The sequence below is a fragment of the Scyliorhinus torazame genome, chromosome 11, assembly GCF_047496885.1.
Source record: "Scyliorhinus torazame isolate Kashiwa2021f chromosome 11, sScyTor2.1, whole genome shotgun sequence".
Classification (NCBI taxonomy): Eukaryota; Metazoa; Chordata; class Chondrichthyes; order Carcharhiniformes; family Scyliorhinidae; genus Scyliorhinus; species Scyliorhinus torazame.
Window position 1 is genome coordinate 699,583 of NC_092717.1, and position 23,734 is coordinate 723,316.

General features: G+C 46.6%; 1 protein-coding gene across 1 annotated transcript in view; it reads left to right on the forward strand.

Annotated features, from left to right (window-relative positions):
* The window catches only part of avl9 (AVL9 homolog (S. cerevisiase)), a 162,671-nt gene that overhangs the window by 81,088 nt on the left and 57,849 nt on the right, over positions 1-23,734 (forward strand). The window contains exon 8 of the mRNA XM_072466837.1: positions 10,147-10,185. Within this exon, the coding sequence (XP_072322938.1) occupies positions 10,147-10,185 (39 nt within the window). The remainder of the gene's footprint in view (positions 1-10,146; positions 10,186-23,734) is intronic.

Below are 23,734 nucleotides of genomic sequence, written 5' to 3' on the forward strand. Positions count from 1 at the left end.
GAGTCCCATGAAGATTTATCCTCTACTCCCTCCTGTTTCTCAGTTCTACCTCATTGTCACATTCTTGATGCCCTCTACTATCTCCATGTTGTCAGACTGCTCGTCCAACATCCAGACCTAAATGAACTTAAATTTTCCTCAGCTAAACATTAGGAACTTGGTAAGAAGTCATTCACCTGAGGAAGGAGCAGTGCTCTGAAAGCTCGTGATTCGAAACAAACCTGTTGGACTTTAACCTGGTGCTGTAAGACTTCTTGCTGTGCTCACCCCAGTTCAACACCAGCATCTCCACATCATTAGGAACTTGGATGAAGGGACCAAATATATGGTTGCTAAATTTGCTGATGGCACAAAGGTAGATGGGAAAGTAAGTTGTCAAGATGACATGAAGCATTCACAAAGGGATTTAGATTTGTTAAGTGATTTGGGGAAAAATTTGCAGATGGAGTAAAATGTGGGACGATGTGAACTTGTCTATTTTGGCAGGAAGAATAGAAAACCGAGGGATTTGAGCACTCTGGGATATAAAAATCAAGAAGTTGTAATGTATGTAGCAAGTGATTCGGAAGACTAATGGAATTGTGCCTTTTATTGCAAGGGAGTTGAATTTAAAATTGGGGAAGCATTGCAGCAACAGTGCAGTGCAGGGCAAGGCATTAGTTAGATCACATCTGGAGTACTCCTTGTAGTTGTATTAGAAACAGTTCAATGAAATGAAAAATGAAATGAAAATCACTTATTGTCACAAGTAGACTTCAAATGAAGTTACTGTGAACAGCCCCTAGTCACCACATTCCGGCGCCTGTTCGGGGAGGCTGGTATGGGAATTGAATCGTGCTGCTGGCCTGCCTTGGTCTCCTTTAAAAGTCAGTTATTTAGCCCAGTGAGCTAAACCAGCCCCAATGAAGGATCAGTCAACTGATTTCTGTAAAGGTTGAGCAGATGGGCTTATACCTGTTGATGTTTAGAAGAATTAAAGGTGATCTTATTGGAACATATATGATCCTGAAGGGACATGACACAGTGGATGCTTCCCCTTGTGGGGGTGTCTAGAACTAGGGGACCCAGTTTCAGGGTCTTTAGTTGATGAAATTCTCTACCTCAGAGAGCAGTGGAAACTGGGTAATTGAATATATTCAAGACTGACTTAGGTGGATTTTTGAGCGATAAAGGAATCTAGGATTAGGGGAAAGTGGAGTTGATGTAATGATCAACCATATACTTATCAAATGGCAGAGCAGACTCAAGGGATTGAATAGCCTACTTCTAATTTGTGGTCTTGTGGAAGAACAAAACCATTTTCTTCAGTTCTGACACACATTCCGTTCCCTAGCAACTGGCAGCTGCCTGAGGTGGAATCAGACTGACGTCCTATTTGACCCTGGGCTGGACATATGTCCCCATATCCCTCAACAGGATGGTTTCCTTCGATCTCTGTGACAGACTTGACTATTCCAATGCTTTCCTCACTTGGCTCCCATCTGCCACCTTCCATAAGCTTGAGTAAATCCAAAGCTAAGTTGCAGATATCCATATTCAAGTTCTGCTCACTCATCACTCCTATCCTCATTAGCCACTGGTTCACGACACCCAAATTTCATCCTTGTATTTAAATCTTTCCTGATCCTTGCTTCTCCCCATCGCGTTTGTTTGCTCCACGACTGATGGTTATGCCTTTGCTGCTTTGCCCTAAATTCTTGAATTCCCCAGTCCAAACTTTCTGCCTCTTGTAGAATAAGAGAATGAGGCTTTTTGACCCATTGTGTCTTTGCTGGCTCTTTGAAAGAGCAATCTAGTTAGTCCCACTTCCCTGCTTTTGCCCATTATCCTGCAAATTCCTGCCCCTGAAGAATTTAACCAGATCTCTTTTGAAAGTTATTATTGAATCATCTTTAATACCATTCAAGCTGTGCATTCCAGATCACCAAAACATGCTGGGTTTCTTTTTTTAAAATCTGCTCACCTCCACCCTGGCCTTTTGCCAATTACGTTAACCCTTTTCTCTGGCTATCAATGCTCCTGCCACTGGACACAGTTTCTTATTTAATCTATCAAAATCCATCATCATTTTGAACAAGTCTATTAAATCTCTTGTTCAACTTCTCTACTGTAAGGAAACAGTCCTCAGCTTCTAAATCTAAGAAATTAGGTCAGGAGTAGGTCATTCGACCCCTTGAGCCTACCCTCCTATTCAGTAAGATTACAACTGATCTGGTTGTGGCCTTAACTTCACATTCTTGCCTATCCCCCTATTCCTTGTTGATCAAAAATCTACCTCTCTCAGCCCCAAATTTATTCAATGACCTAGCCTCTACTGCTCTCTGGAGAACAAAATTCCAAAGTCTAATGACCCTCTGAGAGAAAAATACCTTCTCACCTCTGTCTTAAATGGCGGACCCCTTACTTTTAAACTTTGGCCCCGAGTTCTAGACTTCCATACAAGGGAAACATCCTCCCGAGTATCTACCTGTCGGGTCTGTTGTGTACTCATATTTGTTCCTAGTTGGAACAAGAAGGCACTTGTGACCATGTGACACATTGATGATGTCATCGGCCATTTGCGCAGGCGGTCTATCTTGACAAGCTGTAGAGTAAACACCTTTCCAATAAAGCTCTTGTTTGTTTCTACCTTTGTGGCCTGCAAACCTATCCTTTTTTTTAGAAACTGACAATGAGGAGGGCGGAACCATGCTAGCAGACTCCCAAAGAAGTTAAAAAGAAACAGAAAAATCATCAATCTGTGTGCAGATATCTGAAAACGATTAAGAAGCTAAAAATTTCACTCCATCAAAGCTGGTGACGAAGGGGTGCCAGATATCGGCAGCAGCCACCGAAGGAACCAAAATTATTACGACCCCAGACCAGACCCCAACAATGGCTTGGATACTGGGCCGAAACCCAAATATTTTAGTCTATTTTGTAAGACTGGGCGGAAAGAATACTTCACTCCAGAAGTGATTGCCGGAGAAATAGGGATTTGGTATTTTTAAAACAAAACTTTATTATTAACACAGTATTAAAATCTTTCACCTCACACCTGAAAATATCTTACAATTACCCCTTAAACAATACTACTCAGTACAGTAAATACTATAGCCTTAATTACTATCTCTCTTCCCAATTAAACAACAAGAAAGGAAATACATACAGCTGACTTCATCCTACATCCAAATGGCAGAGAGTAATATTTGCTTTTCAGAGCAGATTTGGCTCCTGTTAGAACCCCTGCAGACTCTGGTTGATGTTGTCAAAGAAAGCTGTTTCATCTGGTTTGTTTCAGCTTCTCCTTGTCCGCCGGCAAGTCTGCACTACCTTAAATACTATTAATTTTTTAAAAAACGATCCTACTTTGAGAGCAAATAACCTTAGAGCAAGGCAGGCCAGCAGCATGGTTCAATTCCCGTACCAGCCTCCCCGAACAGGCGCCAGAATGTGGCGACTAGGGGCTTTTCACAGTAACTTCATTTGAAGCCGACTTGTGACCATAAGCGATTTTCATTTCATTTCATTTCAATGTTAGCCAGATCAGAACTCAACTCAGAAACTTTCTCAAAATGTCTGAATGCCTTGGCTCCACCCATTAATTACATCATCTCCCCAAGCTGAAAAATTAACTCTTGAGGCTGAAAACACTAACTCCCCAGAGACTCCCCCTAGTCAAACACCAGTGCACTGGCCCAGGCTTTTACAATGATCAATTTCACCTCTGGCTCCTAAAAGCTTTCTGGTCTTGCAAAACAAGATTATTTTAAAACATGCAGTCAAACACACTCTAACCCAAACCATTAACCCTTAAATTGTCACATGGTTATAATCAAATATATCTAAAATCCTACATTTGTCACAAAATTTTAACATAGATTTCAGAGGAAGCAACATCTAAAAGAAGCTCGCCACGTGCCCTGTCCAGAAAGGTCTGGAATAATACAGGGAACACTGAGTAGCAAGTACCCTGCAACAATAGTTTAAAGCTGGGGGTGTTCCAAAACCCAGGGGGAAACAGGCTGAGCTCGGGTACCTTATTTGAAAAAATAAGCACAATAGTGCTAAAAGTTTCATGGCGTATTGTACTTATGCAAGCTCTTTCCATCCATAGTACAAATAACGTAACATTTGTCACTGTGGGACTGTGTAACGAGAACACCAAGTAGTGGAGCTCATAAACTGAAAGATTTGATTATTTTGTCCAAACAAATTAAATTGCGGCAGATATTGTAGTCCCAACCGTCCTGAGTAAAATGGGTGGTAGGGGGGGAGAGGCAATTTCTGCAAAGTCTGATGCAGCCAGAAAAAACAGGCTCAAAAAATGTATGATGAAATTGTGGAAATATTGCAGAACCAGCTTCTCACCTAAACCTTTGGTCATTGCCGAAAGGCAATCTACAAGATGCACTGCAAGAACTCACCAAAGTTCCTTAGGCTGCACCTTCTAAACCCACGAACACCACCATCCAGAAGGACAATTGCAGCAGATACCTGGGAACCCCACCACCTGGAGGTTCCCCTCCAAGCACTCACCACCCTGACTTGGAAATATATCGTTGTTTCTTCACTGTCACTGGGGCAACATCCTGGAACTCCCTCCCTAACAGCACAGTGGGTGTACCTATACCACATGGACCGCAGAGGTTCAAGAAGATAGCTCATCATCACCACCTTCATAAGGGCAATTAGGGATGGGCAACAATTGCTGGTCTAGCCAGTAATGCCCACATGTAAAAGAGTTTTTTTTAAAGTTCCCTCTTTAGCCTTCTAAAACCAACGGCTTCGAGGAGAGCTATGAAAGCGGCCTTCTCTCCTGCTACCTATCTCCAACTGCAATCAAATTAGCTAAACTAAAAGTTAAAAGCTTCTACCTTAGAAAGCCCCAGTTGCTAAACAAAACCTGCATACCTCTGCTGGCCTATTTATTATTTAAGCCATAGCCCTCTCTAAGATCTGCTCCATTGAATGGGAAATTGCTCTATAACATTTTGTTTCTGCTGTTTGGCATGCAAATTGTCATTATTTCAATGTCATCAGGTTGACACTCATTTTTAGGAATGCCAGCTGTTGGTCCTGGCATGTCATCCTGCACTCCTTATTGAAACGGGGTTGATCCCACAGCTTTGATGGGAACAGTAGATTTGGGTCACAGATTCTGGTTGAATACAATTCTGCTGATGGCCCACAGTGCTTCAGGAATGTCCAGTTTTGAGCTGCTAGATCCGTTAGTAAACAATTAGCATTGTGATGGTGCCACGTGACGTGATTGTGCCACATGACATGATGGGAAGAATTCCAAATGTAAATACGGGATTTCATCTTGACAAGGACGATGCGGTGGTCGTTCCTACAATATTGTCATGGACAGATGCATCTGCGACAGTAGATTTGTGCAGACAAGATCAATTTGGTTTTTCCACTCATTGGTTTCCTCACCATGTGCCATGGACTAAATTTAGCAGCTATGTCCTTCAGGTCTTGGCCAACTTGGTCAGTGATGGTACTACCAAGGTGATGGACATAGAAAGTAATAGCAGGAGGAGGCCATGTGGCCCTTTGAGCCTGCTCTGCCATTCATTATGGTCATGGCTGATTATCTAACTTGGTAACCTGTTCCCACTCTTTCCCCCCCCCCCCCCCTCCATATCCTTTGATCCCTTTACTCCAAGAGCTGTTTCTTAACTCCTTTTGAAAACAGCCAACATTTTAGCCTCAACTGCTTTCTGTGACAGAGAATTCCACAGGCTCACCACTGTTAGCGAAAAAAGTTTTCCTCATCTCAGACCTAAATAGTCTATCCTTGTCCTCATACAGTGACCGTACCTCATCCAGAATGCATTCTGTGCATGTTCCACTCTGCTTCTTCCAATTGGTGTTCAACATGGAGGAGTATTGCTTCATCGGCGCGGGGGGGGGGGGGGGGGGGGGGGGGGGGGTTGTAGGTGATAATCAGCCCGAGGTTTCCTTACCCACGTTTGACCTGATGCCATGAGATTTCGTGAGGTCCAGAGTCAATTTTGAGGACTCTCAGGCAGTTCCCTTCCGACTGTATACCACTGTCGCCACCTCTGATGGGTCTATCCTGCTCGTGGGACAGGGCGTGTGCAGGTGTGATGATGGTAGTGTCTGGAACATTGTCTGTAAGGCATGATTCAGTGAATATGACTATGTTGGGCTGTTTCTTTACTTGTCTCTGGGCAAATTCTCCCAATTTTGGCACAAGCCCGAAATGTTAGCAATGAGGCCTTTGTAATGTCAGTGGAGCTGGGTGTGCCTTTGTGATCTCCGATGCCTAGGTCGATGCTGGGTGGTCTACCCTGTTTCATTCCATAATCCTGGTATCTTGAAAGCTCTGTAACTTTCTAGTGACCACCTCCTCGACAATGCAACTGAGAAGATTTTCAGCCTCCCACATATCTTGCAGGGACTCCAACCACTCCATTTCAGAAAACTTGAGTTCAAATTTGAGCAACCGGAAGCACTTCTGCACACATGGTTATCCAAGATGCATGAAGGAACGGGTTATTGCAGGCAACAGTATACAAGTATGATTCCTGTGCCACGTAGGAACCCTTGTGCGCTTCATGCAAAATTATTCAGATTATTTATTTTTATCTCTAATATATAAGCGTGTGTGTGTGTGTGTGTGTGTGTGTGTGTGTATACCAATGCTTTGTTGTGATGTCACTAGGATATAGGGATTGCATTAGATGGGGCTATCTCGATACAATATAAAAGGTTAATGTTTATTTACAGGTCTTCAAACACTCACCAAAACAAAAAAAAGGAAATAATTACCTAGCTCTTCCTTGAGCCGAACTTTAAACACAGCAACCAAGAGAAAATGCTGGAAAATCTCAGCAGGTCTGGCAGCATCTGTAGGGAGAGAAAAGAGCTAACGTTTCGAGTCCAGATGACCCTTTGTCAAAGCTGAATACATTTTCGAAGCACCATTTTGGAAAGTGGCATCATCGGAACATCAGAGGTGAAGGAGCTGAGAGAAAGGGATGGAGTCCTTACAGGGTGTAGGGTGCGAAGAGCTGTAGCCCAGATAGCTGTGGGAGTCAGTGGGCTTGTAGTGGATATTAGTAGATAGTCTATTGCCGGAAATGGAGATTGAAAGATCAAGGAAGGGAAGGGAAGTGTCTGAGACGGACCAGGTGAAAGTGATGGAGGGGTGGAAACAGGAAGCAAAGTTGATGAATTTTTCCAGGTCCGATGAGAGCATGAAGCAGCACCAAAATAGTCATCAATGTACTGGTAAAGGAGTTGTGGGAGGGGACCCGGATAGGCCTTAAAAATACCCCATAAAAAGACGAGCATAACTCGGACCCATGCGGTGCCCATTACTACACCTTTGAAAGTGAGATGAGTTAAAGGAGAAATTGTTAAGAGATAGAACGAGTTCAGCCAGGTGGAGGAGAGTGGTGGTGGATGGGAATTGTCCAGGCCTCCTTTCGAGGAATAAGCGAAGAGCTCTCAGGCCACCCTGGTGTGAGATGGTGGTGTAAAGAGATTGCACATCCATGGTAAATAGGAGGCAGTTTCGGAAGGGGATCAGGGGTTATGGGGAGAAGGCTGGAGATGAGAAAAGTATCAGCCATGATTGAATGGCGGAGCAGACTCGATGGGCCGAGTGGCCTAATTCTGCTCCTATGTCTGATGGATTGCGAACTGGAAGCTGTCATATTGACGCAGGGCATCAGAGGAATCCGGGATGTAGGTGGGGAGGGAATGGACCAGAGCAGTGAGTGAGGGTGGAGTCAGGATAAGAGGAAATAAGTTTGGTGGGGCAGGAGCATGCTGACACAATGGGCCTGCCGGGACAGTCCTTTTTGTGGATTTTGGGAAGTAGGTAAAAGCGGGCTGTCCGGGGTTGGGAGACTCTGAGGTTGGAAGACGTAGGGGGAAGACATCCGGAGGAAATTAGGTCACTGACGGTGTTGAAGATGATGGCTTGATGTTCAGTGGTCTGGTCATGGTCCAGCGGGAGGTAAGAGGAAGTATCTGAGAGGCTCAGCCTCTTGAGAGGTAGAGGTCAGTGCGCCAGACGACAACAGCACCTCCTTTGTCAGCAGGTTTGATGATGTGGAGATGCCGGCGTTGGACTGGGGTGAGCACAGTACGAAGTCTTACAACACCAGGTTAAAGTCCAACTGGTTTGTTTCGATGTCACTAGCTTTCGGAGCGCTGCTCCTTCCTCAGGTGAATGAAGAGGTCTGTTCCAGAAACACATATATAGACAAATTCAAAGATGCCAAACAATGCTTGGAAGGCGAGCATTAGCAGGTGATTAAATCTTTACAGATCCAGAGATGGGGTAACCCCAGGTTAAAGAGGTGTGAATTGTCTCAAGCCAGGACAGTTGGTAGGATTTCGCAGACCAGATGGTGGGGGATGAACTATTACACGTGAGAACACCACCCGCCAGGTACGCGGTACATACTCGTGCGACTCGGCCAACGTTGTCTACCTCATACGCTGCAGGAAAGGATGTCCCGAAGCGTGGTACATTGGCGAGACCATGCAGACGCTGCGACAACGAATGAACGGACATCGCGCAACAATCACCAGGCAGGAATGTTCCCTTCCAGTCGGGGAACACTTCAGCAGTCAAGGGCATTCAGCCTCTGATCTCCGGGTAAGCGTTCTCCAAGGCGGCCTTCAGGACCCGCGACAACGCAGAATCGCCGAGCAGAAACTTATAGCCAAGTTCCGCACACATGAGTGCGGCCTCAACCGGGACCTGGGATTCATGTCACATTACATTGTTGTAAGAGCAGGTTTGATGACAAAGTCGGGGTTAGACCTGACGGAGTGAATAGCAGAAAGTTTGGAAGGAGAGAGGTTAGAATGGGCGAGGGGGGCAGTAAAATTAAGACAGCCAATGTCCCCTTCGACAGTTCTCAATGAAAAGATCGAGGGGAGGTGATTGTCCCGGCAGGGGGGGGTCCACTTGAAGGCAGAATGTTGGAGGCACATGAAAGGATCAGTGGAACGGGGGGAGGATTCTTGCCCAAAGAAGGCATGGAGACGAAGGTGACGAAAGAAGAATTCAACATCATGTCGAGCCCGGAATTCATTGAGGTGGGGACGTCAGGGTACAAAGCTGAGTCCTTTGCTGAGAACAGCACGCTCATCCTCCGAGAGGGGAAGGTCGGAGGGTATGGTGAACACGCGGCAAGGGCTGGGAGAAATGGGGTACGAGGGATTGGGACTGGTGGTGGGCCTAGGATGGGCAGTGGTGATGATGAGTTGTTGAAGCTTGCGTTCCTTAACATCTGCAACAGATGAAGGCAGTCACTGAGGAGGGAAATATGGCTGTGGAAGCGAGTCTTGGTAAATACCGTGTCCAACACTAAGAGAGAAATGGAAAGCAGTGAAGGTGATTAGTGGAAGAGAAGAGTAGTACTTCTTCAGGGTACGCATTCCTGGAAGAGTAGTGACAGCAAGACTGTCCAAGGCAGCCTCTTTACTTTACACACGGCAAATGAGCTTCTCTGCTAGTAGGACTGGATACTCTGCTTATATAGTCTGATCAGGCTGCACAGCTGATCCTCGTTGCACCGATTCCTGTCAATTTGCCACGTGACTTTCTCTGGCCATCTTGAGAGGCAAAGCTGTTGTCCAGAAACTGGTGGAAAGTTCTGTCCTTGCAGTACACAGCCCCTGATGACACCACAGTGTATTTATGTGTATGTTTTATAGCCCATTATTCCAATACAGTTAAATATTGATATAGATTATTTAATATGCATTAAATAAGTAAGATACAGTTTCTGATCCTGTCCCCACAACATATCCCTCTATGTTGCCTGCGGCCTCACTTATCAGTTTTCTTCATCATGTCTTTGTTTTTGTTAAAGGTGCTCTCTTAAATTTCAGTCCAAATCTGTTGAAATATGTTCTGTTGTGCTCCCAAAGTGCACTGCGTTTAAGATCCTCCATAAAACTTATATTTGGTCAATCTTTTGGTCACCTGTCTTATTGTTTCCTCCTTTGGCTCAGTGACTATTTTACGCTCCTGTGAAGTGTGTTGGAATTGTTTACTTTGCTAAAGGTGCTATGCAAATGCAAGTTTTGTACTTTGTTGTCATTCTTGCAAAATCAGCATTTGAATGGTCGTGCAATGATGAACATGCTTTTTTTTTTGTTTTACAGACTATAATTCTCTTCAAGTTGATCCTTTTAGAGAAAAAGGTAAGTAATCCTGCTGTCTACTAATCAGCTGAGTGTCAGAAATTATGCTCAAGTGTTCAGAATATTTAGATAAATAATAATATATTTGTTTCCTGCTGGAAATATTCTCTTATACACTGAGTTAACACTCCAGTAATAAAGCAATGCATGTTCACATGTATCCAGGTTTGTCGCAACTAGTTAATCAATAACCATTTCCAAAAAAAGAGTCTAACCACCTCCCCATGGTGCTGAATGGTACTACCATCACTGAATCCTCATCATTAACATCCTGGGGTGGCTAGACACTGAACTGGTCCAGCAATGTAAATGCCGTGGCTAATTGAGCAGCTCCAAGGCTGTCTATTATGCAAGTGGCTCACATTATGACTCCCAAAAACCTCTCTATTATCTATAAGGTACCAGTTAGAGCTGTGATGGAATTCTTTTCACTTAACTGGATTTGTATGTAATAACGCTCCATAAGCTTAACACCATTGAGGATAGAATAGTCTGCTTGATTGGTGTCCTTGATTAGTGTCCCATTCACCACCTAATCCATGCACTGCACCATCCACTGCTGTGGTTCAGTATGCATTATCTACAAGGCTTCTCTAACTCACCAAATCTTCTTTGGTAACACTCTTGATTCTGCAACCTCCATCACCCAGAAGAATACTTTCATGTTCTCCTCTTAAGACACACACAACTCTGACATGAACATATATCAACATTACTCCATCGTCACGAGGTTATTAATATTTAATAATCTTTATTGTCACAAGTAGGGTTACATTTACACTGCAATGTAGTTACTGTGTAAAGCCCCTAGTCGCCACACTCTGGTGCCTGTTTGGGTACACAGAGGGAGAATTCAGAATGTCCAAATTACCTAACAGCGCGTCTTTCGGGACTTGTGGGGGGAAACTGGAGCACCCAGAGGAAACCCACGCAGACACTGGGAGAACGTGCAGACTCCGCACAGACAGTGACCCAGCGGGGAATCGAACCTGGGACCCTGCCGCTGTGAAGCAACTGTGCTGCCCATATTGGAACTCCTTATCTACCAGCACTGGGGGCACCTACCCCACTTGGTCTGCAGTGTTTCAAGAAAAGCCGCACCATCACTTCTACGGGCAACAAAGAATGGGATAAATGCTGGCCTTGCCAGCTGCATCCAAATTAATTTAAAAAGAGCACTCTTGGCATTGTCACGATGATGTGACTTATGCATGAGTGATATTAATTAAGCTGTAATTTCACTGGCTCACCAAACATATACTGAACTGTTTAAAAAGTACTTTTATAAAAATGCGAAAAGGAGACCTAATGGCTGCCTGCTGAGTGTTTCTCTGTTCCCCTTCAAGAAGAATCCACCTCCAAACACTAGTTAAGTCATCCCAACATACTGTGGATATAGTCACAGAATGAGAGAAAGTTTGAGACAGAAGAGAAATGAATCAAAAATGCTCTGGGATGACAGAAATAAAGAAGGGAGAAAGCACATTCCGTCTCCACATGACAGCAATGGGCCCAACCGAACATCACATTCAGCCTGAGCTGGGCACTATCCTGATTGATCTGAGAAAATTCAGACAAGTAAATGACGCTCTTGGGAAAATGAACAATTCGATCTCAGAACTGGAATAAACTGTCAGCGGTTTGGGAATGAACGTTATGGAATCTGAGAACAGAATTAGTATGGTTGAGGATAGCGGCATAGGCAGTGATAGGCTACCCTCTCATTTACTCTGGAAAGACACGCAGTTTGAGGACAGATGTGTACACCTCGGTAATTTAATGAGACTGAAGAACTTGTGAATTTATGGAGAAAACTTAGAAGGCGAGGTCATTATCCAGTGGGCCGAAAACTTTCTCTAGGACCGACTTAAGCTCCTGGTTGATTTTTCACTACGAGAGAGGGCTCATAGATCACTACAACAACACCGTTGGATGCTAATGCACCCCAGAGATATTTATGGTGAATTTTCTCAACATCCAGATGCAACAGTATGTTCTTACCAAGGCTTGGGGAAGAAAAACCTCCAATTCACGGGAAGGGCAATCATGCTAGATCAGGACTAGTCGCCAGCTCTGCAGTGGAAAAGACACCAATATACAGATGTGAAGAAGCGGCTCAGTGAGAAGAACATAAGATTCCAAACAACTGGTCCCGCAATGCTGAGAGTCCATTGCGAGGAGGGAAACAAGTGCTTTTCATCAGCACGGCAGGCAGCAGAGGAATTCAAACATCTCTGCATCACTGTGAGCCTCTTGAGCGGTAGAGGTCAGTGCGCCAGACGACAACAGCACCTCCTTTGTCAGCAGCTGGAGAGAGATCTGCACTGCATCGGATGGTACACTATGGGTAGAAGTCAACGACGATGTGACTCTCTGCTTAGTTGCCTAATCGTTTGTGATGTAGAGGGTCTGCTTCGGAGATGTGATCAGGGAAGGTGGTGTTAACGCAATGGTGAGATGTGTCTCGGGTATCAATGGGAGCGAAATCAAACTGTTTAAATTGCAGACTCATTAACTTACGCATTACCCACGGACAGGGTTAACTAACTAAAACTCCGGTGCAGCCAGCTTGATAGCTGCAGCTCAGGTAATCTGGTGTAATGTTAGTTAACTGATGCAACACTGTTCTTTGGGGCTATTACTTTACAAGTGGCTGAGAAATGTTTTCTTGTTTACATACGTTTTGTTTTGTTCATTCAGAATGCTAGGAAAGTTTTTAACCAGTTCTTATAATGATTGGGGATGGGGATGGTTGGTCAGGGGGAGCAGAGTGGTCTTAGCTGACCGTAGCAAAGTGCGATGATTGTGCTTGTTTACATAACGAACTAGGAGCAGGAGTCAGCCACCTGGCCCTTCGAGCCTGCTCCGCCATTCAATGAGATCATGGCTGATGTTTTGTGGACTCAGCTCCACTTTCCCACCCGAACACCATAACCCTTTATTCTTCAAAAAAACTATCTATCTTTATCTTAAAAACATTTAATGAAGGAGCCACTACTGCTTCACTGGGCAGGGGATTCCATAGATTCACAACCCTTTGGGTGAAGAAGTTCCTCCTAAGCTCAGTCCTAAATCTACTTCCCCTTATTTTCAGGCTATGCCCCCTAGTTCTGCCCTCACCCGCCAGCGGGAACAAACTTCCCGCATGTATCCTATCTATTCCTTTCATAATTTAATATGTTTCTATAAGTTTCCCCCCCCCCCCCTGCATCCTTTTAAATTCCAACAAGTACAGTCCCAGTCTACTCAACCTCTCCTCGCAATCCAACCCCCTCAACTCTGGGATTAACCTAGTGAATCTCCTCTGCACACCCTCCAGTGCCAGTATATCCTTTCTTAGGTAAGGAGACCAAAACTGAACACAATACTCCAGGTGTGGACTCACTAACACCAGTTGCAGCATAACCTCCCTATCCTTAAATTCCAACCCTCTAGCAATGAAGGACAATACTCCATTCGCCTTCTTAATCACCTGCTGCACCTGTAAACCAACTTTTTGCGACTCATGCACGAGGACACCTTGGTCCCTCTGCACAGCAGCATGTTTTAATATTTTATCATTTAAATAATCTCTTTTGCTGTTATTCCTACCAAAATGGATAACCTCACATTTGGCAGCATTGTATTCCATCTGCCAGACCCTAGCCCATTCATCCAAACTATCCAAATCCCTCTGCAGACTTCCAGTATCCTCTGCACTTCTTGCTTTACCACTACCTTAGTGTCGTCTGCAAACTTGGACACATTTTACTTGGTCCCCAACTCCAAATCATCTATGTAAATTGTGAACAATTGTGGGCCCAACACTGATCCCTGAGGGACACCACGAGCTACTGATTACCAACCAGAGAAACACCCATTAATCCCCACTCTTTGCTTTCTATTAATTAACCAATCCTCTATCCATGCTACTACTTTACCTTTAATGCCATGCATCATTATCTTATGCAGCAATCTTTTGTGTAGCACCTTGTCAAAAGCTTTCTGGAAATCCTGATATACCACATCCATTGGCTCCCCATTATCTACCGCACTGGTAATGTCAGAAAAACAAATTCCACTAAATTAGTTATGCACGACCTGCCCTTTATTTTTTTTAATTTTTTTTTTTGAAGTATTTTTTATTCAGATTTTTTGGCCAAACATAACAGTACAAAGTTTTCCTTTTTAACAACAATAAAGCAATATAAATAACAGTGGCCTGTTTTTGCAAATAAATAAATAATATATAAACAAAAACTAAATGGCAACTGCCTTATCAAAAATAATTACTCTATACATTGCCTAGTACAAATATCTACACAGAAACAGAGACATCCCTGAGAACCCGCCCGAGTCTCTCCCCCCCCCCCCCCCCCCCCCCCCCCCCTCCCCCCTGGGTTGCTGCTGTTACCTTCCCCTTCCCTCTATCGTTCTGTGAGGTAATCAATGAATGGTTGCCACCGCCTGGTGAACCCTTGAGCTGAACCCCTTAATGCAAACTTTATCCGTTCTAGTTTTATAAACCCTACCATGTCATTTATCCAGGTCTCCACGCCCGGGGGTTTGGCTTCCTTCCACATAAGCAATATCCTTCGCCGGGCTACTAGGGACGGACGCAAAGGCCAAAACATCAGCCTCTTTCGCCTCCTGCACTCCCGGCTCTTCTGCAACCCCGAATATAGCCAACCCCCAGCTTGGCTCGACCCGGACCCCCACCACCTTCGAAAGCACCTTCGCCACCCCCACCCAGAACCCCTGTAGTGCCGGACATAACCAGAACATGTGGGTGTGGTTCGCTGGGCTTCTCGAGCATCTCCCACACCTATCCTCTACCCCCAAAAATTTACTGAGCCGTGCTCCAGTCATATGCGCCCTGTGTAGAACCTTGAATTGTATCAGGCTTAGCCTGGCACACGAGGACGATGAGTTTACCCTACGTAGGGCATCAGCCCACAGCCCCTCCTCAATCTCTTCCCCCAGCTCTTCTTCCCATTTCCCTTTCAGCTCATCTACCATGATCTCCCCCTCGTCCCTAATTTCCCTGTATATGTCCGACACCCTACCATCCCCCACCCATGTCTCTGAGATCACTCTATCCTGCACCTCCTGCGTCGGGAGCTGCGGGAATTCCCTCACCTGTTGCCTCGCAAAAGCCCTTAGCTGCATATACCGAAATGCATTCCCTTGGGGCAACCCATATTTTTCCGTCAGCGCTCCCAGACTCGCAAACGTCCCATCTACGAACAGATCCCTCAGTTGCACTACCCCAGCTCTTTGCCATGCTCCAAATTCCCCATCCATTCTCCCCGGGACAAACCTATGGTTATTTCTTATCGGGGACCGCACCGAGGCTCCCGTCCTTCCCCTATGCCGTCTCCACTGCCCCCAAATTTTTTATGTTGCCACCACCACTGGGCTTGTGGTGTATTTCTTCGGGGAGAACAGCAACGGCGCCGTCACCATTGCTTGTAGGCTGGTCCCCTTACAGGACGCCATCTCCAATCTCTTCCACGCCGCTCCCTCCCCTTCTCCCATCCACTTACACACCATTGAGATATTGGCGGCCCAGTAATACTCACTTAGGCTCGGTAGTGCCAGCCCCCCTCTATCCCTACTACGCTGCAAGAACCCCCTCCTCACTCTCGGGGTCTTCCCTGCCCACACAAAACTCATAACGCCTTTCTCAATTCTCTTGAAAAAAGCCTTCGTGACCATCACCGGGAGGCACTGAAACACAAAGAGGAATCTCGGGAGGACTACTATTTTAACCGCCTGCACCTTACCTGCCAGTGACAGGGACACCATGTCCCATCTCTTAAAATCCTCCTCCATCTGTTCCACCAATCTTGTTAAATTAAACCGGTGTAAGGTTCCCCAATTCCTGGCTATCTGAATCACTAAGTACCGAAAATCTCTTGTTACCTTCCTCAGCGGTAAATCATCTATTCCCCTGCTCTGCTCCCCCGGATGCACCACAAACAACTCACTTTTCCCCATGTTCAATTTGTACCCCAAAAAATCCCCAAACTCCCTAAGTATCTGCATTATCTCAGGCATCCCCTCCGCTGGGTCTGCAACATACAGCAATAAATCATCTGCATACAAAGATACCCGGTGTTCTTCTCCTCCCCTAAGCACTCCCCTCCACTTCCTGGAACCCCTCAGTGCTATGGCCAGGGGCTCAATCGCCAATGCAAACAGTAGCGGAGACAGGGGACACCCCTGCCTCGTCCCTCTATGAAGACGGAAGTAATCAGACCTCTGTCTATTCGTAACCACACTCGCCACCGGGGCCCTATACAGCAGCTGTACCCATCCGATATACCCTTCTCCAAAACCAAATCTCCTCAGCACCTCCCACAGATAATCCCACTCCACTCTGTTGAATGCTTTATCGGCATCCATCGCCACCACTATCTCCGCCTCCCCCTCCGGCGGGTGCATCATCATTACCCCTATCAACCTCCGTATGTTCGTGTTCAGCTGTCTCCCCTTCACGAACCCGGTTTGGTCCTCATGGACCACCCCCGGGACACAGTCTTCTATCCTCGTCGCCATCACCTTGGCCAGAATCTTAGCATCTACATTTAAAAGGGAAATGGGCCTGTAGGACCCGCATTGCAGCGGGTCTTTTTCCTTCTTTAAAAGGAGCGATATCGTTGCCTCCGACATAGTCGGGGGGAGCTGCCCCCTTTCCCTAGCCTCATTAAAGGTTCTCGTCAAAAGCGGGGCCAACAAGTCCATATACTTCCTATAAAAGTCCACTGGGAATCCGTCTGGTCCCGGGGCCTTCCCCGCCTGCATGCTCCCAATCCCTTTCACTACCTCCTCCATCTCAACCTGTGCTCCCAATCCTGCCCTCTCCTGCTCCTCCACCTTAGGGAATTCCAGCTGATCCAGGAAACACATAATTCTCTCCTTCCCTTCCGGGGGCTGAGCCTTATATAACCTTTCATAGAATGCCTTGAACACCCCGTTCACTCTCTCCGCTCCGCGTTCCATCTCTCCCCCCTCATCTCTCACCCCCCCTATCTCCCTCGCTGCTCCCCTCTTCCTCAGTTGGTGGGCCAGTAAACGACTCGCCTTCTCTCCATATTCATACTGTACACCCTGTGCCCTCCTCCATTGTACCTCTGCATTACCCGTGGTCAACAGGTAAAATTCTACGTGTAGCCTTTGTCTTTCCCTGTACAGTCCCTCCTCCGGTGCCTCCGCATATTGCCTGTCCACCCTCAAAAGTTCTTTCAGCAACCGCTCCCTTTCCTTGCCCTCCTGCTTTCCTTTATGTGCCCTTATTGATATCAGCTCCCCTCTAACCACTGCCTTCAACGCCTCCCAGACCACTCCCACCTGAACCTCCCCATTGCCATTCAGCTCCAAGTACCTTTCAATACACCCCCTCACCCTTAAACATACCCCCTCATCCGCCAATAATCCCATATCCATTCTCCAGAGTGGGTGCTGTTCTTTTTCCTCTCCTACCTCCAGGTCTACCCAATGTGGAGCGTGGTCCGAGATAGCTATGGCCGTGTATTCCGTCCCTGTCACCTTCGGAATCAGTGCCCTTCCCAAAACAAAAAAGTCTATCCGTGAGTATACTTTGTGGACATAGGGGAAAAACGAGAACTCCTTACTCCTAGGCCTACTAAATCTCCAGGGGTCTACTCCTCCCATCTGCTCCATGAAGTCTTTGAGCACCCTAGCCGCTGCCGGCCTCCTCCCGGTCCTGGACCTCGATCTGTCCAGCCCTGGGTCCAGCACCGTATTAAAGTCTCCCCCCATTACCAACTTTCCCGCCTCCAGGTCCGGGATACATCCAAACATACGCCTCATAAATTTGCATCATCCCAGTTCGGGGCATATACGTTCACCAGAACCACCGCCTCCCCTTGCAATCTGCCACTCACCATCACGTATCTACCCCCACTATCCGCCACTATGGTCTTTGCCTCAAACAGTACCCGTTTCCCTACCAAAATAGCCACCCCCCTGTTCTTCGCATCTAAACCCGAATGAAACACCTGCCCCACCCATCCTTTACGTAGTCTGACCTGGTCTGTCAGTTTCAGATGCGTCTCCTGCAACATAACCACATCTGCCTTTAATTTCTTTAGGTGTGCGAGTACCCGTGCCCTTTTAATCGGCCCGTTCAGGCCTCTCGCGTTCCACGTGATCAGCCGGGTTGGGGGGCTCTTTACCCCCCCCCCTTGTCGACTAGCCATCCCCTTTTTTAACCCAGCTCCTCACCCGGTTCCCACGTACCCGTATATCCCCCCGACGGTGCCCTCCCGCATCGACCACCCCACCCCATACCAGCTCACCCTTCTCCTTAGCAGCAGCAACCCAGTTAACCCCCCCCCCTCCTCCGCTAGATCCCTTTCTAGTGTAGTTGCACCCCCCATGTTGCTCCCAGAAGTCAGCAAAGTTTGCACTGAGTGCTGAATTTGGTGCTTTTTGAGTGCGATAGTGAGAGTTTGGTGACCGAGGGAGTATAAGGCTTCATTTTTATCTAAAGTTTAGTCTTTCTTTTATTTAGTTAATTAACTTAAAAGTTGCTGTTTGGTTTAGAAGAAGGTGAATTTTCAATCAGCTTTAAACAGGCTTCTACTTCTAGGCACTTGCAGCTGGAGCTTGTTAATTAGTTAATTGGATTAGGCCAGTTTTTCAGAGGCTAGATTCACAGTATAAAAGTGATCCCCTACAGTGCAGACTTTGTTTGCACTGAGTGCTGAATTTGGTGCTTTTTGAGTGCGATAGTGAGAGTTTGGTGACCGAGGGAGTTAGGTGAGGAGGGAGTAAGGTGCTCCTTTCATTTTGTTTCCGACATTTCCGCAAAGAGTGCAAAGAGAGCCAGGTGTTTACAGGAAGTGTAGCTGACTGGGAGCAGAGTCGGAGGGCGGAGATCTAGTTAGTCCACACAGCAGCTATATTCTTTAAGGTAAGAGGGGATGGAGGCTAGGCCAGTTACATGCTCCTCCTGTAGGATGTGGGTGGTGAGGGATACCACCGGTGTCCCCACTGACTATACCTGCGGGAAGTGTACCCAACTTCAGCTCCTCAAACACCGTGTTAGGGAACTGGAGCTGAAGCTGGATGAACTTCGGATCATCCGGGAGGCAGAGGGGGTGATTGAGAAGAGTTACAGGGAGGTAACCACACCCAAGGTACAGGACAAGAATAGCTGGGTTACAGTCAGGGGGAAAAAAACAAACAGGCAGACAGTGCAGGGATCCCTCGTGGCCGTTCCCCTTCAAAACAAGTATACCGTTTTGGATGCTGTTGGGGGGGATGACCTACCGGGGGAAGGCCCTAGCGGCCAGGTCTCTGGCACTGAGTCTGGCTCTGGGGCTCAGAAGGGAAGGGGGGAGAATAGAAAAGCAATAGTTGTAGGAGATTCAATGGTTAGGGGAATAGATAGGAGATTCTGTGGTCGCGAGCGAGACTCCCGGAAGGTATGTTGCCTCCCGGGTGCCAGGGCCAGGGATGTCTCGGATCGTGTCTTCAGGATCCTTAAGGGGGAGGGGGAGCAGCCAGAAGTCGTGGTGCACATTGGTACCAACGACATAGGTAGGAAAAGGGGTGTGGAGGTAATAAACAAGTTTAGGGAGTTAGGCTGGAAGTTGAAAGTCAGGACAGACAGAGTTGTCATCTCTGGTTTGTTGCCGGTGCCACGTGATAGCGAGGCTAGGAATAGGGAGAGAGTGCAGTTGAACACGTGGCTGCAGGAATGGTGTAGGAGGGAGGGCTTCAGGTATTTGGATAATTGGAGCGCATTCTGGGGAAGGTGGGACCTGTACAAGCAGGACGGGTTGCATCTGAACCAGAGGGGCACCAATATCCTGGGAGGGAGGTTTGCTAGTACTCTTCGGGAGGGTTTAAACTAATTTGGCAGGGGAATGGGAACCGGATTTGTAGTCCAGCAACTAAGGTAGCCGATATTCAGGACGCCAAAGCATGTAATGAGGCAGTGGGGAAGGGAACACTGACAAAGGAGAGTATTTGCAGGCACGGAGATGGGTTGAAGTGTGTATACTTCAACGCAAGAAGCATCAGGAATAAGGTGGGTGAACTTAAGGCATGGATCGGTACTTGGGACTACGATGTGGTGGCCATCACGGAAACTTGGATAGAAGAGGGGCAGAAATGGTTGTTGGAGGTCCCTGGTTATAGATGTTTCAATAAGATTAGGGAGGGTGGTAAAAGAGGTGGGGGGGTGGCATTATTAATTAGAGATAGTATAACAGCTGCAGAAAGGCAGTTCGAGGAGTATCACCCTATTGAGGTAGTATGGGTTGAAGTCAGAAATAGGAAAGGAGCAGTCACCTTGTTAGGAGTTTTCTATAGGCCCCCCAATAGTAGCAGAGATGTGGAGGAACAGATTGGGAAACAGATTTTGGAAAGGTGCAGAAGTCATAGGGTGGTAGTCATGGGCGACTTTAACTTCCCAAATATTGAGTGGAAACTCTTTAGATCAAATAGTTTGGATGGGGTGGTGTTTGTGCAGTGTGTCCAGGAAGCTTTTCTAACACAGTATGTAGATTGTCCAACCAGAGGAGGGGCAATATTGGATTTAGTACTGGGTAATGAACCAGGGCAAGTGATAGATTTGTTAGTGGGGGAGCATTTTGGAGATAGTGACCACAATTCTGTGACTTTCACTTTAGTAATGGAGAGGGATAGGTACGTGCAACAGGGCAAGGTTTACAATTGGGGGAAGGGTAAATACGATGTTGTCAGACAAGAATTGAAGTGCATAAGTTGGGAACATAGGCTGGCAGGGAAGGACACAAGTGAAATGTGGAACGTGTTCAAGGAACAGGTGCTACGTGTCCTTGATATGTATGTCCCTGTCAGGCAGGGAAGAGATGGTCGAGTGAGGGAACCATGGTTGACAAGAGAGGTTGAATGTCTTGTTCAGAGGAAAAAGGTGACTTATGTAAGGCTGAGGAAACAAGGTTCAGACAGGGCATTGGAGGGATACAAGATAGCCAGGAGGGAACTGAAGAAAGGGATTAGGAGAGCTAAGAGAGGGCATGAACAATCTTTGGCGGGTAGGATCAAGGAAAACCCCAAGGCCTTTTACACAGATGTGAGAAATATGAGAATGACTAGAGCGAGGGTAGGTCCGATCAAGGACAGTAGCGGGAGATTGTGTATTGAGTCTGAAGAGATAGGCGAGGTCTTGAATGAGTACTTTTCTTCTGTATTTACAAATGAGAGGGGCGATATTGTTGGAGAGGACAGTGTGAAACAGATTGGTAAGCTCGAGGAAATACTTGTTAGGAAGGAAGATGTGTTGGGCATTTTGAAAAACTTGAGGATAGACAAGTCCCCCGGGCCTGAAGGGTTATATCCAAGGATTCTATGGGAAGCAAGAGATGAAATTGCAGAGCCGTTGGCAATTATCTTTTCGTCCTCACTGTCAACAGGGGTGGTACCAGGGGATTGGAGAGTGGCGAATGTCGTGCCCCTGTTCAAAAAAGGAACTAGGGATAACCCTGGGAATTACAGGCCAGTTAGTCTTACTTCGGTGGTAGGCAAAGTAATGGAAAGGGTACTGAAGGATAGGATTTCTGAGCATCTGGAAAGACACTGCTTGATTAGGGATAGTCAGCACGGATTTGTGAGGGGTAGGTCTTGCCTTACAAATCTTATTGAATTCTTTGAGGAGGTGACCAAGCATGTGGATGAAGGTAAAGCAGTGGATGTAGTGTACATGGATTTTAGTAAGGCATTTGATAAAGTTCCCCATGGTAGGCTTCTGCACAAAGTAAGGAGGCATGGGATAGTGGGAAATTTGGCCAGTTGGATAACGAACTGGCTAACCGATAGAAGTCAGAGAGTGGTGGTGGATGGCAAATATTCAGCCTGGATCCCAGTTACCAGTGGTGTACCGCAGGGATCAGTTCTGGGTCCTCTGCTGTTTGTGTTTTTCATTAATGACTTGGATGAGGGAGTTGAAGGGTGGGTCAGTAAATTTGCAGACGATACGAAGATTGGTGGAGTTGTGGATAGTAAGGAGGGCTGTTGTCGGCTGCAAAGAGACATAGATAGGATGCAGAGCTGGGCTGAGAAGTGGCAGATGGAGTTTAACCCTGAAAAGTGTGAGGTTGTCCATTTTGGAAGGACAAATATGAATGCGGAATACAGGGTTAACGGTAGAGTTCTTGGCATTGTGGAGGAGCAGAGAGACCTTGGGGTCTATGTTCATACATCTTTGAAAGTTGCCACTCAAGTGGATAGAGCTGTGAAGAAGGCCTATGGTGTGCTCGCGTTCATTAACAGAGGGATTGAATTTAAGAGCCGTGAGGTGATGATGCAGCTGTACAAAACTTTGGTGAGGCCACATTTGGAGTACTGTGTACAGTTCTGGTCGCCTCATTTTAGGAAGGATGTGGAAGCTCTGGAAAAGGTGCAAAGAAGATTTACCAGGATGTTGCCTGGAATGGAGAGTAGGTCTTACGAGGAAAGGTTGAGGGTGCTAGGCCTTTTCTCATTAGAGCGGAGAAGGATGAGGGGCGACTTGATAGAGGTTTATAAGATGATCAGGGGAATAGATAGAGTAGACAGTCAGAGACTTTTTCCCCAGGTGGAACACACCATTACAAGGGGACATAAATTTAAGGTGAAAGGTGGAAGATATAGGAGGGATATCAGAGGTAGGTTCTTTACCCAGAGAGTAGTGGGGGCATGGAATGCACTGCCTGTGGAAGTAGTTGAGTCGGAAACATTAGTGACCTTCAAGCAGCTGTTGGATAGGTACATGGATTACGGGATAATTATATAGTGTAGATTTATTTGTTCTTAAGGGCAGCACGGTAGCATTGTGGATAGCACAATTGCTTCACAGATCCATGGTCCCAGGTTCGATTTCGGCTTGGGTCATTGTCTGTGCGGAGTCTGCACGTCCTCCCCGTGTCTGCGTGGGTTTCCTCCGGGTGCTCCGGTTTCCTCCCACAGTCCAAAGATGTGCGGGTTAGGTGAATTGGCCAATGATAAATTGCCCTTAATGTCCAAATTGCCCTTGGTGTTGGGTGGAGGTGTTGAGTTTGGGTAGGGTGCTCTTTCCAAGAGCTGGTGCAGACTCAGGGGGCCGAATGGCCTCCTTCTGCACTGTAGATTCAATGATAATCTATGATTAATCTAGGACAAAGGTTCGGCACAACATCGTGGGCCGAAGGGCCTGTTCTGTGCTGTATTTTCTATGTTCTATGTTCAAACTCTGGCTGACCTCTGCTTCCCCCCTTGTCCTCGGCCCCCACTGTGCGAGGCCCCCTCCTTCCTGCGTCCCTGTCCCCGCCATAATTACCATAGCGCGGGAACAAAGCCCGCGTTTCCCATTTGGCCCCGCCCCTAATAACCGGCGCCCACGGTTCCTCATCCTCCCCCCCCCCTCCCCCACAACATGGGGAAGAGAGAAAAGTTACAGGGTCGCAAGATTAACAACTTGAAAAATCATCCCCTCACCCTTTTTCCCCCCCTCACCCCACATAATCACCCCACCACTTTGTCCCAAACGTTCTTTTTCTCGCCCGCCTATTCCAGCTTCTCGTCCACAATAAATGTC